Source organism: Pungitius pungitius, chromosome 12, assembly GCF_949316345.1.
Source record: "Pungitius pungitius chromosome 12, fPunPun2.1, whole genome shotgun sequence".
Taxonomy (NCBI): Eukaryota; Metazoa; Chordata; class Actinopteri; order Perciformes; family Gasterosteidae; genus Pungitius; species Pungitius pungitius.
Window position 1 is genome coordinate 3229051 of NC_084911.1, and position 15209 is coordinate 3244259.

At 44.8% G+C, this 15209-nt stretch overlaps 3 protein-coding genes across 3 annotated transcripts; 1 reads left to right on the top strand and 2 right to left on the bottom strand.

Annotated features, from left to right (window-relative positions):
- Positions 1 to 141: 141 nt before the first annotated feature.
- On the bottom strand, positions 142 to 3483 carry hspbp1 (HSPA (heat shock 70kDa) binding protein, cytoplasmic cochaperone 1). Its single transcript, XM_037475843.2, has 8 exons — positions 3309 to 3483; positions 3048 to 3178; positions 2405 to 2612; positions 2032 to 2256; positions 1716 to 1871; positions 1011 to 1107; positions 782 to 893; positions 142 to 607 (listed from the first exon to the last, which is right to left on the bottom strand). The coding sequence occupies exons 2-8, from the start codon at positions 3165 to 3167 to the stop codon at positions 527 to 529; spliced, it is 999 nt and encodes a 332-aa protein (XP_037331740.2). The 5' UTR covers positions 3168 to 3178; positions 3309 to 3483; the 3' UTR covers positions 142 to 526.
- A 721-nt stretch (positions 3484 to 4204) lies between these two features.
- On the top strand, positions 4205 to 7659 carry tufm (Tu translation elongation factor, mitochondrial). The gene is made up of 10 exons (XM_037475838.2): positions 4205 to 4321; positions 5038 to 5084; positions 5168 to 5306; positions 5464 to 5630; positions 5736 to 6005; positions 6135 to 6267; positions 6350 to 6454; positions 6646 to 6797; positions 6942 to 7061; positions 7240 to 7659. Exons 1-10 carry the CDS (start codon positions 4285 to 4287, stop codon positions 7405 to 7407), a joined length of 1338 nt encoding a protein of 445 aa, XP_037331735.1. The 5' UTR covers positions 4205 to 4284; the 3' UTR covers positions 7408 to 7659.
- A 3654-nt stretch (positions 7660 to 11313) lies between these two features.
- kcnj12b (potassium inwardly rectifying channel subfamily J member 12b) lies at positions 11314 to 14657 on the bottom strand. The gene is made up of 2 exons (XM_037475839.2): positions 14305 to 14657; positions 11314 to 12939 (listed from the first exon to the last, which is right to left on the bottom strand). The coding sequence occupies exon 2, from the start codon at positions 12806 to 12808 to the stop codon at positions 11534 to 11536; it is 1275 nt and encodes a 424-aa protein (XP_037331736.2). The 5' UTR covers positions 12809 to 12939; positions 14305 to 14657; the 3' UTR covers positions 11314 to 11533.
- Positions 14658 to 15209: the final 552 nt, after the last annotated feature.

Genomic DNA, 15209 nt, shown 5'->3' on the forward strand with positions numbered 1-15209 from the left:
TGTGATTTGTGCCAAAATATTTTAATTTTGAATGACATCAATGTTTATGGGTAGGTTGTGCATGTGGTGGTAATGTATTCAACATGTGGGCTGGCTATAATATGTATACAAATATACCTATTTTGTTGTGTTTATAATAAATATGGTGTAATAAATGATGTACATTATTCTTTCCTGATATAAGATACAATAAACAAAAATTAAATCAAAATATTTTAAGACATCAGAAAAAACTGACTTACAACAATTAAAGATTCTTCAGATGTAACATTGGACTGGAGCTATTAAAAGTTCAATTAGGAAATACATTTCAAACCAATAATGTTGAGGAGTATTTGGTCTGATATTGTGAAGAACAAAATCCTGAACTAAAATGACAGCTGGCTTGAAAGGTATTCTAGACTTTACAGGTCCACACAGTGAAATCCAGTTCCCGCAGGCAAAATATGGAAGAGCATCAGTCTTAACAGTCAAAACATGTTACATGTTTGCACGCTGAAACAACACAGGCGAGGCTATTAAGACCTCAGCGATCCATCCCATTGTCGTCCAACTGTTGCCCGTGGAAACAGAGGAGCCTCATGCGCTCACAGAAGTCCAGTTCTTCCTGTTGGAAACAAAAGTGTGGTTTTACATGCAGTCCTCTGGACAAGGACTAAGCATAGACTCAGACTATTGAACATTTAAAAACTAGAATTAAATTGTGACCTCATGCAGAAAACAACTAAAATTTGAGTTTTGATTTCTCACACTACTTGAACAGCGTTTCAAGGAGAAATACCTGACTCTCTTCTTTTCCTTGTAGCTCTCCTGACCGCTGTCTGAGTAACTCCTTCAGACCCAGAGCAGGATTCTTGCAGTCCTTAAGACCCTGTGGACAGTCTTCCACCAGACTAGACAGATATCGGAAAAAAACAAAACCAAAGGGTGCAATTACTGATATGAACCATGAATTGATGTCACTTGTTAGCATTTGAGAAATAAAAAAAAAGGTAGAGAGTGTTTCTTACCAGCAAAGGGCGCCAAGCACATGTTCGTGAAGAGGGGAGTGTGGTGTGCGCAAAATAGATACCAGCTGCTGCACCATACCCATGGAGACCGCTGGGTCTGCAGGGCCGAGGAAACAGATCAAACATTAGAGACGCAAAGTGAAACTATACAGTCAACAGGTTGTTTGAGAAAAACATCACTCACTCAATGATGCTTGAGCTTTAGAAATGCCCCTTAACACAATTAAAAAAAGAGTGCAGAAATGTAAAGAAAGCAATGTTTAAGTAGAGCTGATGTTAAACGTGAAAGAATCCACAATGCCCTAACTTAACAGCCAAATAAAGAACCAAGACGGATCTGTTGTGACTCAACATAATGGGGTCTATTATATTAACTATTTAGATTTGTTCTTTTTATTAAACTAGGAAAGCCTTGTTGTTTTAAACTTCTCCCATAAGTGGGTCCTGTCCTAAACAATGTCTTACAATTCTAAAAGGCTAGAGGTCATCTCCTTACTAAAGGAGAAATATAAAAAGTTATTTTCTTAGCACATTTAATTCATATTTCATTTTTTATAGTAATGTTGTTTTTAATCTCAGACCGAAATTAAAGTACTGTGGTATCACAAGATGTGTGAGTAAAAAGTTTCAACAAAAGAGCGGATGAAAAAGAAGCCCGGAGCTTTATACAACACAGTCCAGTTTTGATGCCTCTCACATTCATACCTTTCTGTTCTGGATGTGACGTCAGCAGGTTGACCAGAAGGAATGCTGACTTGGTCCTGAGCTTCTCGATGTCAGATTGCATGGCTCGCATCAGCACCGAGACGCCATCGTGAGACAGGAACGCCTGGAGTACGGCCTCCTGCTCCCGAATCAGACCTAGAGTCACAACCAGATACAAAAGGCTCAACGCTCTCTCTATGCCGTGAGAAAATCCATTAGTGCTTTTGATAGAACTAGTAATCAACTAGTTTCAAGTTAACAATGTTGAGTAATGTGTGTTGTAGTTCATTTGTGCAGCTCTGTCTTAGATACTCACACGACACAGCATAAAGGGCTTTTACTCGGACGGTGGGGTCGGGGTCTGAGTCCGTCAGCTGCAGCAGCTTTGGGAGCGCCCCGATGGTGAACAGGTGGACCTGCACCTCCGGCATGTTCTGAGCAGAGGAAGCGATGAGCTGCGCAGCGCGCCACCTCAGTCCACTTTGTGCGTGGCACAGATAGTGGGAGGTACACAGTTGCAGTCCACCAAGAGTCATTAGATCTGTGAGGTAGAGGAACATGGGTACACGCTTAGGATAGAGCCGACAAATATATTGTATGATCATCACCTCTATGTAGCTGTAGGCTCTAATCTAGACCTCTAATCTAGAAATGCTGGGAAGTAAAATAGAATACTATTTATTACAAACCTCTCGCATTGTCCAGGTTCTCACACAACTCGGACAGGATCTCAAAGGCTGTTTCTCGATCATCTCCATCCTTCTCGTCGTCTCCTTCCCTCGCCGCTTCACTCATTCCCTCCTGGCGTAAGACGGCCAAGCACTGCTTGATCTTCTCCACTTCATCCATCTGCCCTTTGCAGACTTCTGCTAGAGCCTCTCTCAGCCACAATTTCCTCTGCAATGAAGAAAGAGCGCAAGTGAAATAAGGTTTATTGATTACGGTTGATGGAAGGTTGTCTTCATGGATACGAAATAAAATTGGTACAAAAGTCAAAGTTGTTCATCTCAACATAGGAGATTTAAGAAAAATATCAAATCTTAAAATGCTACGGAGGGGAAAACAGTAAATTCGGGCCTTTTTATGTAAAAAATTGTGATCACAATCAATAAACTAATGATGTCCACGGTCTAACTCATGAATCAAATACTTTCAGCTGTGCCTGTATCATAAACACGTTACTAATATTTATTTACTAAATACACGCTTCCTACGAGACCGTTCTTTGGTCCCCGGAGGATTAAGCTCAGGTGAGCAGGGCCCTCCGGACCCAGCGAGGGGCCTCCCCGAAGCCCTCTCAGGTCCGAGATGTACATTCAACACACCCCTCACCTCCTCCGACATGGGCTCAACGGGCTCATGTCCCTCTGCGGCGGATCCAGCATCCACCGCCAGCCGCAGGACGCCCTGGAGGTTCTGCGGATATCTCTTTGCCGGTTTGTCATCTGCCATGATGGGCACCGCTGAGGTGAAACGAGACATAATATTATTAATAATAATAATCAGCGGGAAACGCATTGTTTATACCGTTACTAACTAGCGAACACACAGAAACAGAATTCCTACACAGACCATGGTCTTGACACGACTTACCTTAACACGAGTCCTATAAATGGCGTGGAATCAATGGACAAGCTCGCTGTGTCTTTTAAAGTATGTGAACTCCCCCTTTACAAAGTACGCGAATGTGCTAGAACATTCAAGCTAACGTTGATCCAGTTTAACTCACGAGTGGCAAGGAGGCCGCCATGATGTACCGTAAACCTTGAACCAAACTTGCGGGCAAAATGTTTTTACCATACTCTTTCCTCACTGGTAAGTCATTTCAGTCTTTAGATGTTCTAAGCTGATTTAAGTCTACAAAAAATGCAAGAAAGAAAAAATGTACAGTACTACAATCGAAGCATTCAAAAGGCACAATAGCATTGATTTTCCATACTAGCGTGTTTACGGTAAATTCCTGACATTTACACGCGCAAGCGCGAGGTTCAGAGAGTTTCAGTTAAAGAGAGAGGACTACGTTCCTCGAACGGACAGCATATTATGAAATAGCAGTGTTAAAATATCCACCTCAACGCTATCTTTAACCAATTACGCAGTTCAAGGTTGGAGGGGCTGAAGCCGATCCAGGCTAGGAAAAAAGTAGGGTTCGCACTGGACTGGATACCAGTCTATCATAGGGCAATAATAGAATATGTGTTATACATAATGTGTGTTGGATGTCTGATAAATAAGAAAAAATATCTGCATAAAACATTCTAATTAAGCGAATTGGGAGTTGGAGAACTTAATTACTCCGGTCTGATTTGTTTTAGGTATCCAAAACTAACAATTTGGTATTATTTACTATTATTAAAGTTTAACTCTAACATTTGTAAATTACGTGAATTATTATTATCGTTAGTTATGGTGGTCATCCTATTCTATACTTACATAAAATTCTACTCTACTGGAATAACAAAAGTGCGTTTTTGGTCTCTCGCATGCAGCAACGTGGTACGACGGCCACGTAGAAGTACCGGTACTCTCTTGAGGTTCGGCTTGTCTTCGGTTTGCCTAACCATCCAAGATGGCGGCGCTTCTGGGACTGCGCGCATGTTTCTCCGGTAAAATGCTTTAATTTCTCTTAGTCACCAACTCCAAATGCATATTTATATAATCATAACATCCGAGTGGTTCTGCGCGCAATGTAAGCTGCAGTTTAGCTTTGTGGAAGCGTAATGAATCTTGAATATTTCCCTGGAACTGTTTCTTCCTTGCGCACAGCAAGGTCACGTTACCAATGAGTTTTAGCAAACCTCAAAGCTAGTCTAGGAAGAGGACTGTCTGATTATTATTAAACCTTAATCATACTATAGAAAGCAATTTAAGTACCGAAACGGACTGTTTAAATAACTAGCAGATGTTTATTTGGAGGCGAATGGCAATGTTGAGTTTCCTGGCTTTAAGGGTCCGCTAGCTTAACGTCAAGTGCTGCAGTGCTGCGTTTAGCCCATTGAAGGTCTACCTAATAAGCATCAGTAATAGCAGTTGAATGTTGGTTCGCAAATGGATATGATAATTTACACTTGCTTTGAAGTAAATAGCTCGACATCGAGGGTCAATTTGAGTGGCTGTGTAAAGTAAACCTGAAATGGGAAAAAAATTTAATTAAATGCCTGTCATGACGCTAAACATTTTAAAAGTTTATATTCTTGTATTTTGAATCTGACAGTGGGGGAATTAAAGGATATTATAATATACTACTGGATTACCCTGTCTTAATACTCATCAATGCGTCTTAATTTGCAGTATTCTCACCTTTTTGATTCCCTCCTCTCAGCCCTTCAGCTGTCCTCGCCGAGCCTCCTGCACAGCTCCTTCAAACTGGTGAGTGTGCCCACAAACCTCAACGAACTGGCTGTTGAGCATCACATTTTGCTGCTGCATCAATCCCCGTCTTTGCCGTGTAGTGTGCTGTGCCCCTGAGTCGGCGGACCTTTGCTGCAGAGGCCAAGAAGACGTACAGCAGGGAAAAACCCCACGTCAACATCGGAACAATTGGTCACGTTGATCACGGCAAGACAACCCTGACCGCAGCCATCACAAAAGGTAAAAACACTGACGCACCGGCTCGCGAATCCAACACACTGACACATTTGACGTGATCTGGAGACCTTAATGACCCCATTTGACCTGTGGTAAAAAGTTAAGGCTGCATGTCGCCAGTGTCAGAATTCTGACCTTGAAGTGTGTTTGGGTCCTTCAGTGCTGGCTGAGGCTGGTGGTGCCAACTTTAAAAAGTATGAGGACATTGACAATGCCCCGGAGGAGAAGGCTAGAGGGATCACCATCAACGCTTCTCATGTAGAATACACCACAGCCAACAGACATTACGCTCACACGGACTGTCCTGGTCATGCTGACTACGTTAAGGTAATCTGCTTCACCTCCAAAAGGGACCTGCAACCAACCTAATCGTCCAACTTTGTTAAAGAGTCCTTATTTCTGTTACGAATGGCATATTTCTCTCTCTCTTAGAACATGATAACTGGCACAGCCCAGATGGACGGCTGCATCCTCGTGGTGGCGGCCACCGACGGCCAGATGCCCCAGACGCGAGAGCATCTCCTGCTGGCGAGGCAGATTGGCATCGAGCACGTGGTGGTTTTCATCAACAAGGCCGACGCCGTGGAGGATAAGGAGATGGTGGAGCTGGTGGAGATCGAGATCCGCGAGCTGCTTACAGAGTTTGGCTACGATGGCGAGAACACGCCTGTCGTGGTGGGCTCGGCCCTCTGTGCCCTGGAGGTAAGGGGAACGCTGCGTTGATTTTAACTAGGGCGGAATCGCCTTTTAGTTCACGGCCTGTCGGTAAATTCAGATTCGTGGATGGCGAGCATCAGTGTGCAAACCGATTTCTCTTTTGCTCCATCTCAGAACAGAGAACCTGAACTAGGCGTAAATGCAGTGATGAATCTGCTGGAGGTTGTGGATTCTTACATCCCTCTCCCCAAACGAGAGCTCGAAAAACCGTTTCTTCTGCCCATTGAAGGGGTCTATTCAATCCCAGGTATGAAGAAATGACGAGGAATGCAGCCCGCACATGCTAAGCAGTTGCTTTTAATTTGAATGTTATCATTTGTGTCGTTCAGGCCGAGGTACCGTGGTGACCGGCACTATGGAGAGGGGAATCATCAAGAAAGGAGACGAGTGTGAGTTTGTGGGCCACAATCGCAGCTTCAAGTCAGTAGTTACAGGTGAGTGAAAAGAAAAAGTAACACTTGTCACGTTATACAAAGAAGGAAATCTGAAATGATGATGAGCGTCTTTTAAAAAAAAAAAACATTTTTAAAAGCACTCTGACACTGATGAGTTTAAAGATGTGTAATATGAATATTGGTGTATATTTACAAAAATTCTACTTTGCTGGTCATCCTGTTTTGCTCAGGTATTGAGATGTTCCACAAGTCTCTGGACCGGGCTGAAGCTGGAGATAACCTGGGTGCTCTGGTCCGAGGACTAAAGAGGGAGGACCTAAGGAGAGGGATGGTGTTGTGCAAACCCGGATCCATCAAGCCACATCAGAACATCAAGGCCCAGGTCTGGCAGCACAACGTTGCAGCTGTTATGGGCTAGTTTTTGAAGTATCAGCAGGGTTTTTTCTTCTTTAATGCATATCTCTCTGTATCCAGTAAACTGAACCGTGACAATTGTGTTGACATTCTTGTGCTTCCTTTATTACAGGTGTATGTCCTGAGTAAGGAGGAGGGAGGCAGACACAAACCGTTCGTCACCAACTTCATGCCCGTCATGTTCTCTCTAACCTGGGACATGGCCTGTGGAGTCACTCTGCCCAAGGACAAGGTCTGCGTGTTTCCACCTGTCATTAAAATAAATGCTCTAGTTCCCAAGATTTGATCACAATCCACAACAGGTCACCGAGCCAGTGCATTGTTCCGAACTTTGTGCTCTTCATTAAATCACTCGACCTTTTGAAGAACAGAAACCTAAATGCTTTCTGTTGCTCATTTTGTTTGTGCAGGAAATGGTGATGCCTGGCGAGGACACGGCCCTGATGCTCACGCTCCGCCAGCCGATGGTGGTGGAGAAAGGCCAGAGGTTCACCCTGAGAGACGGAAACAAGACCATCGGCACCGGCCTGGTCACAGAACTCCTGTCGAATGTCGATGACCAGTTTAACTGGGGCTGAAGGGAAACTCTGAGGGGAGGGGAGGGGGGGGGGGGGTGTGTGATTGTCTGTGTCTGGTCAAATAATTATACAAATAAAGAACATAAATCCTTTACACAAACCTCAACCAGGAAAGGACTGAAAGGAATTTGTGGCTCTGTTGTGCAGGTTCACCCAACCAAAATACCTGAGATGTTTAGCTCTTTCTTTATGTTAAAATGCCAGACTGTCCGATTATGACATTTATGTAATAAAATGTATTTAATAAGATAATGGCTCCTTTATTCTTGTGATTATCTCTTTTGCTAGCAATATCATTTTTTGACGGACAGGGCTTTCCGAATAAGACAAAGGCTCCGTTATATTCAAACGTGACACTGAGCCGGCTCCACAGGCGCCACAACCAGAATCAAAGCAGGCAAGGTTAATTGAGCCACTAATTTGATTATTTATGTGGGTTATTTTTCCTACTCGGGCAGATCCGAATGTGTGTGTTAAAAGTCCTGAAGGATTTGCACGTTACTGCCTGTTGCAAGATTATTATGCCACATGAGGGCAGCAAAGTTGCCCCAATATTTGCTAAATGGTTTTATTTATTTCCTCAGCAGATGTCCTGAGAGCTGGTGGACTGAAGAGTGTGACCGGTCTCACTCTCCTTCAATACATAATGGAAGATTCATTTACAAAAATGAACGATTTACTCAAACCATGTATGTGTACCATGTATTCTACAAATGATTAAATATCCAATTATATTTCATATTATCATTTTTCTACTATAACAAGAAGTAAAACTCAATGATGCCATTATGAAATAAGTACTTAGTTTAACATCATCTATCATCTAGTACTATCATCCATCATCTACTACATTCACCAGAGCAAAAAGGGAGAGCAGCACATCTTTGTTCGATGGAGACGAGCGCGGACTCAATACGTCTTAATCCTTCTGGAAAGTTCCGGCTCCTTCAGCGTATCATTTAGTGTGATAATCCAGTCGGAGCGTGTTGTTGTTTGCATGCGCTGAACATTTGGTCTCCTCTGCCGGCTGGTTCTGGGTCTGCTGGAGGTATTCGAGTCGGTACCTTCTGTAATCCAATCAGCCTGTTGCTGTAATCAAATACTGGATGTCTGCAGCAGTGCAGGTCGGAGCACTGAGTGATGTCCTCAGCTGGACGACGGATTTCTCCTTAAGCTGAACATGTTCCACGAACAGACAGCAAACACTGGTGAAAACTGGTGCTCAGCGATGTTCTCGTTTTAACTGGCACTCCAAAATACCTCTTGATTCACTCCACGTGACTTGAGCCAGCGTCCATGTGAGCGATGTTTGCTACACATGTTGTTCACATGTTGTTCACATGTTGTTCCCATGTTGTGTCATAACAACCTCACAATACAGAGATACCAAAGGCATTAGACACGTAGGCAACATTATTAGTTTTACTGCAGAATAACAGAGCCCCTTCCGAGCAATATGTTATTATGAATGTCAAATTAGATTACTAATAAATATAATCATCGCTGCACTGTTGTCGCTGATTAAGTTAAAACTATTTTTACATCGCAATTAGGGTCAAGCAATATATCTCGGTGTTACAACATTAGGTGGAGAAGTATGTCGAAGAAATGAAAATACTCAGTACGGTACAAAAACCTTATAATTATACTTGAGAATATTGAGAAAGTACTTATTACTCTTATCATTAATGTCCCTTAATCTGTATGTAAGTGTGCCCTATACTATACAGTGTTAACACACAGTATCATATATTATTCAGTCTCTTATTATTCCAAGCGTTTTCCCATGGCCTCCTTCGTGCCGCTTCGCATGGGACGGCTACGTCCGTTTCCAGCCATCTTCCTGTTCACGAGTTCACTTCCAGAACATTCGAGCTGCCCACATCCCTCAGAAGACTAACACGCCACTGCCTTAGCTATCTGACTTGGCTGTGAACGGAAGGGGAAACTGTGATATAATACGGCAGAGTTGCTCAGACTGGTTTCCTTGACTCGTGCTGCCCCGATGAGGTCTCAGGTTCTCGCGCCAAGGACGCACAGGATTTAAGACTTATTTCCAGCCGGTATTCAACATTCACATTTCCCAACAATAACACCCAACGCGCTGACTGAGTAGAAAGGTCTTTACAGAAGGGTATATTCCTGAAAGAAACCCGTTAATAAGGCAAATATCACCAAAAACATCCAATTGACATTTCTTAGCTGAGTATGGTTGTATTGGAACAATAGCCAAGGTGTATTTTATGTTTAATATTCACATATGAAAGATTTTCCTCCATCAGCAGCCTCAAAGGGGAAATGAAGTTGAACGTACAGAAAATAAAAGAACAATATCATTCGGGTCCAAAATGTCCGGAGTTGAGGAGAGCACAAGCAGCTGTTGCGTCGTGTTTCTTTTTCCACCCTCCACCTCTCTCTCTCTCTCTCTCTCTCTGACAGCTGAGGGAAACCAGCAAAGAATAGAAGTGCCGCAATTACGGCCAAATCTGCCTTTCAACAGCCCACCCTGCGTGATGTGAGCCTGACCCCTCGGCTCCTTCTTCATCCAGTCAGTTGTCAGAGCTCTTACCTCAACGCAGCGCATCTCAAAGGGCACAGTGTGCTGTTTAAGAGAGAAGACCTTCATACGTTTTTTTTTTGGGCTGATTTTGGACAGATTAGCTGTGGTTAGTGTGTGTGTGTGTGTGTGTGTGTGTTTGTTTGTTTGTTTTGGTGTGTTTGTTTGCTCTTTTCCAATATTCAAGGTGACACAGGGAGGCAATCGAGCAGCCAAGTTGTGTCTGTGTGCAAAGACGTGCCTGATTGGTTGCATAAGAGGGAAACGAGAAACCTCTGACCCACACCTGATACCGTGCCACCAAATCACAGACATGAATTACAATCCATTCCTCTCTCTGGGTTTATAGAATAGCTCCCTGCTTCCCTCCCTGTTGCACTTGTAGTGTCCTGACATGACAACAAATGCTTTCAGCAGATGCGTGTGGTAAAACAACCCCTGCCCTTTGTGTCCTTCTGCCATTAAATAAACAGAAAACTGTTGACTTGGTGATCATTTTTTTATTGTGGTAATCAACAAGGAGTTTTTTGTCTGTCAATTTATATATTGGTTTCAAACCATTTGAGGAGAAAAGAAGGTGCAAATCAGAGTGAAGATTGCTCTGTATGCATTGAGTGGAAGACAAGAACTCAGTAGTTTCATTTTCAGTCCATCAAGGAAAAGAGGGCAGTTCCACTTTCTTGCTTTGATCCAAAAATGTATGATTAACACAGGTTAAAAAAATGTATATATCATTACTTATTGTCTGTACAGGCACACACATTAAAAAACCTAGAATAATAATGATTTATTTACAGTAGCACTCACAAATGTTCAAATTCGAGTTATTCTGTCTGACTAAAGCGTCCCTTGTTTAAAAAGGCAGCAGAACTCAAATTTGTTTTCTGGAGCCAGCGCGTTCAGCACAAAGTCACATTCGAATACAAATGTGGTGGAATTTGCTGAAATTGCAGTCAGGAGTTTAAATGAACCCACCTGGAGGGGAAAGTACTTCACCTGGCGGTACACGGTCTGACAGATCTTCACTGCTTGTTCTATTCATAGTTTAAAAAGAAAGAGACTGAAACCTATGGCGGAAAGAAGAAAACTGGAAGTTTCACAGAGTATAACATATAGGCAACAAGCTGCAGGTGGGAAGTTGTTGTTGTTCATATAAGTGATCTTCACCTCTGTTTTTGGAAAATGAATATGGAGAAAATCTGCATAGTGTCAATGTCAGCCTACACTTAGTTGCAAATGGTGTATTTCAAGGACCTCGAACAGCACCTGCAGATAGTCTCACCGGAACATTTCTCAAAATATTCATACAAAACTATGCTATTATCATGCACGTTACGACCAGGATCATCTGCAAGTTGTTGTTTTTTGTTGCATCCGACAAACGTCAAAAATCATCCCAAGGGAAGCGAGCGGTAATCCAATGAGAAAATGTGATGAGTTTCATCCCTGCTTGCCTGTTGGAGATCAGTGCTTCTGTGTGTCTCCACCTTCACAGGCGTCCTCATGTCAGCGGCGTGACCGTCATAGGGCCTCTTTTTACCCGCCTAAAAGCGACCAAGAACCAGCGAGTCAAATCTTTGATTCTCTACGGGAGGACTTTAGCTCGTTCACCAGCTCCGATGAGCACTTCCTGTTCCCCTCTTTCGGCACATCTCCCTCCTCTTCCTCCTCCTCCTCCTCCTCGTCCCGGCTGGCGAAGGCCATCTCGTTCTCGTAGCAGAAAGAGTTGGCGCTAGGCGTCGGGAATTTCCTCTCCTCCAAGTCCTTGGCGCTACACCTGGGGGTGGACGGCACTTCAAATGTTTTGTGGAAGTAGGCGTAATCTATCCTGTACTGGCTCTTCTCCTCAAAGATGACGGGCTCAAAGCGGTGGCCCCAAAGGATCTCCGAGGGCAGGTAGGAGCTGCGCGCCTGCGTGGTCATGGCCGTGGCCTCCACCAAGCCTTCCAGTATGATGACGATCTCGAAGTCCGACGCCGTGAGGTCCTGTTTGCTGATGCCGAACAGCGGGCTCTCTTCGTCGATCTCGTGTATGACCGTGAGCGGGGCCACCAGGAACAGGCGATCCGTGCCTTTGTCGTAGCCCACGTTCATGTCCAGCTGGTCCAGGGGGATGTACTCGCCTTCCTCCGTGAAACGGGGCTTCACCAGCTGGGCTCGCACATGAGCCTCCACGATGTGGCTCTTCCTCAGGTTGGCCACCCTGAACATGAGGCACAGCTTCCCGTCGCGCAGCGCGATGACCGCGTTGTGGCTGAACAGCAGCGTCTCCGCGCGCTTTTTGGGCCTCGCCATCTTGGCCATGATGGCGCCGATCATGAAGGCGTCAATGACGCAGCCCATGATGGACTGGAAGACCACCATGAAGACGGCGGAGGGGCACTCCTCCGTCACGTAGCGGGCCCCGTACCCGATGGTGGTCTGGGTCTCAACGGAGAACAGGAAGGCCGCCACGAAGGTGTTGACCTGCGTGACGCAAGGAGCAAAACCGTCGTCCCCCTGGCGTTTTTCCATGTCGCCGTGCAGGAGGCCGATGGCCCAGAACGCCAGGCCGAACGTTAGCCAGGAGACCACAAACACCAGGCTGAACAGCAGGAACATGTATCGCCAGCGGACGTCCACGCACGTGGTGAAGATGTCCGATATGTACCGCTGCGACTTCTCGTCCATGTTGGAGAAATGGATGTTGCACTGGCCGCCCTTGCTGACGAACCGGCTGTGGGACTTGCGTCGCGTGTGGATCTTGCCGTTGCCGAAGCTGCCCACGGCGGGCATGGTGCTCGGCCTCAGGCCCTCCTCTTCACAGGACACGAAGCTTTGGTGGTGGGGCCTTCCCACACTCATGCCTCAGTGGGGCACAGCCCGCGGGGGGGTGGGGGGGGGGGGGGGGGGGGCCTCACACGGTCAGTCCGCCTCAGACAAAAACCGACCGGGGCGCACGGGAAGGAAGAGAAAAAAAAACGAGAAGTAGTTCCCTGCAAAGGGAGAACAGGTGACATATTAGTCATATCATCTTTTACCTGCCCGCAAGGTAACTTTGTAAGCGGAAAGCGTTTGCCTCTGTCTGAGCAGAAAATCGACTTAAATCGTAAAGTAACGTTTGCAATAGTGCACTAACAATGTGTTAGCTTCGCTGCGTATAGTTTGCTTTAAAAAGAACTTCTCTGAGTGGCACCTCACTGTCAAATCAAACTGTTTCAGGCTCGGGTCTCTAATAATAGCTGCTGCTAGCCAGAGCTTGTTTTAGTCTCACTTAATTGTTTTCCCTGTTGATTTGGTATTTATATTATATAAATGTCATTCATAATTAATTAATTTATCTGTGTTTTTGGACTAACATGGAAATGATACAGTCAAACATAGGTTTTTAAACACGGTCACATTTTATTTGTAACGTATCCTTCCAGACTTTTGGTTTTTCGTCCCCCCCGCTCCATTGGAAATACCCTGGTGTATACAATACATGTTTTTCTGATCAACAAGGTACAGAAATAGCCGGCTAATCCAATGCCCTGCCATTTTATCTGACGTATATTCTCTTTCCTCCAGCTGGCACAACTATTAGAGGCACTGGAGCACTGTGGTGGGGCTCAGCCATTCAATAGTTTGGGCTGAAAAAGACGTGGAAGAATATTAAATATCCTACAAGAGATCGCCTCAGAAAGAAATTGTTTGATGGTGGGAATTAATATGAAAACGCTTTAGACAAACCAATGGAGAAACATTTTTTTTTTAAAGGGAAACGTCATCCTGATCCGTCCTGACAAATGACATTTGTAACACACATGCATGCTAACATCTGCTAATTAGTATAAACTCTCTCTTGTGTTGCAAAGAGTGTGGAGTTACAAAGCAAACTGGGATTTGTGGGGTTAATAAAACGTCCAAATGGGGTCACAAAGTCTGCTGTGCAGGTGTCCCCAGCATGGATACTCGATAGCTATAGATAGATAGCGGAGTAACACCCTGAACACACAGCAGAAGTTAAAGTTTAAACACTCAGCCATAATTGTTTCAGTCATTGTTAGTTACAGGACTCCAGTGTGGATTCGAGTGTGTCTGATGGTGTGTGTGTGTGTGCGCGTGTGTGTGTGTGTGAGGGTTCTTACTGAGTCGTTTCTGGTTGCTAAGAGGCAAACGTTATTAATATCTAATATTGTGTGTGCTTCACACTCTGCCTGCTGGGCTGTGAACTCAATGCCGGAGCAGAGATGAGTCCACTTAGAGACTGTGAGACTGCAATATCTATTTGAGAGATGGGAGACGCTCCACATTTCTCTCGGCTAAAGAACGTGGACTAAAGCAATCAGATTAAAGATCCAGAACCACCAGCAGCTTACCGTGTGCGCAAGGGTCTGTTGAACACTTCTTGATTTGCGTTTCTTCCCGATTTTCCAGTATTTCAGCCAAACTGCCGCAGGTTTCTCTTCTGGCTCCCTGGTCTCGGCTCTTCTCGTTTGTCACGGGTAGAACCACTCTATCCTCTTCAGGCAGAAAAGTAAGTAGCCTAGAAGTACCATCATGTCTGTGCCTCCCGGTCTCAACGCGTCTCTTTCTCCACTCAAGGACCACAGCATTACAGTCGCGCCGGTAGTCGAGTCATCCAAAGTCACAGCTCAATTCACATCCAGTTAGGAGGAGAAGTGACCCAATCGCAGAGCTGAAGCACTGGACTCATAACTTTGACCCCCCCCCCCCCCCCCCCAAAATAGCACAACGACTTGATAGCAGCTATCCCGAATTGAATTGAAAATCGAAAAGGGCTCACGTTGACCTGTATTGACGGTCCAGTCCAATCAAAAATCAAACCTTCATGTCTTGTCTTAAGAGTGATGGACAGTCGCCAGTCTCACACTTGCTTTCCATATCTGCTGTGTGATCTCGTTCTGATGCAGATCCCACTCTGTATCCCACATCCAGTGAACTATTGCTCACCGCTCCGCTCTCGTCCTCCCCCTCCCTTCCTCGGTGTCACTGTAGATACTTGGCATTTGGAAACTACATGCTCTTCCGCTGCCACGCGCGGCGCCAGTGCTGGTCAGCAATGTACAAAGTACTGATGTTTACGAGAGACCAGCAGGGAACGGAACATATAGGCGTGTTATTACATTACATTCTGTGCATTACATGTCATTTAGCTGACGCTTTTATCCAAAGGGACTTACATATGCGTGCAAATGGGTAGCATTGCTTTTCGCTGAGATGTACTGAGCGGCGTTTCTTCAGGAGCCTTTCTTTTCTGGTG